Raw genomic sequence first — 722 nt, forward strand, 5'->3', positions numbered from 1 at the left:
ATCACAACTTGACGAAGAAAGTGCCTTGTTGCACGACTCTGTACTTACGGAAGTTTCTCACTTCAAGAAATGCCGCAACAATAACAGACCTCCGCTTTCCGCGAAACTAACTTCGCAAATCAACCATCGCGTCTCAAATCTTCTTCCCGAAATTGCATCTAGGATAGGATCCCAGTTCAGTTTTTTCTGAAGCCAGAACTGCAACAAACAGACCGCGCACCAGTCATCTTTGGAAGCATTTTCTCTTCAACGAGTTCTTCTCTCTCGCCTGCCTCTCCCGACTTTCGCCGTATCCGAAGAAGCACCGGCTCGCGTCACGATTCCATCGAGCTCGTCGATAACTCGCCAAACAACTTGATCTTTACGATCCAAGAGAGAACCAACGTTATTCGAACGGAGTTGGCCAGACGAGAAACGACGACCACGCGTTCGTCGTGAGTGTCTTCTTCTGACGCAATTGCACAAGCTCGCTCTTAGACTGGAGCTGTACTTGCCGTACGCACCGCTGCCGGGGGGCGGCGGGATCCTCCCGGCGGTGAGCGGCAGCGGTGCTTCCGGTGGCTGTCGTCCGGTGCTGCTGGGTGGCGTCGATCTGTCGATGTCGGCGGCGGTGCAGCCGCCGGTCGCGACGCTACCGACCAGCCTGACCAGCAGCGGTCCGATCGCGGCCCACAATTCACTGCATCATACGTCCGGCGGCCTGGCCTTGCCGTTGGGGGCCG

The 722-nt window shown here is 56.4% G+C and overlaps 1 protein-coding gene across 1 annotated transcript in view; it reads left to right on the forward strand.

The window, feature by feature from the left end:
- The first annotated feature begins 598 nt into the window (after window positions 1–598).
- LOC109851775 (LIM/homeobox protein Lhx3) overlaps window positions 599–722 on the forward strand; it is a 37,524-nt gene continuing 37,400 nt past the window's right edge. The window contains exon 1 of the mRNA XM_020422187.1: window positions 599–722. This exon is cut by the window's right edge and continues 150 nt beyond it. Coding sequence (XP_020277776.1) covers window positions 599–722 — 124 coding nt within the window.

The sequence above is a fragment of the Pseudomyrmex gracilis genome, unplaced genomic scaffold, assembly GCF_002006095.1.
Source record: "Pseudomyrmex gracilis isolate BER0280 unplaced genomic scaffold, ASM200609v1 scaffold_20, whole genome shotgun sequence".
Lineage (NCBI taxonomy): Eukaryota > Metazoa > Arthropoda > Insecta > Hymenoptera > Formicidae > Pseudomyrmex > Pseudomyrmex gracilis.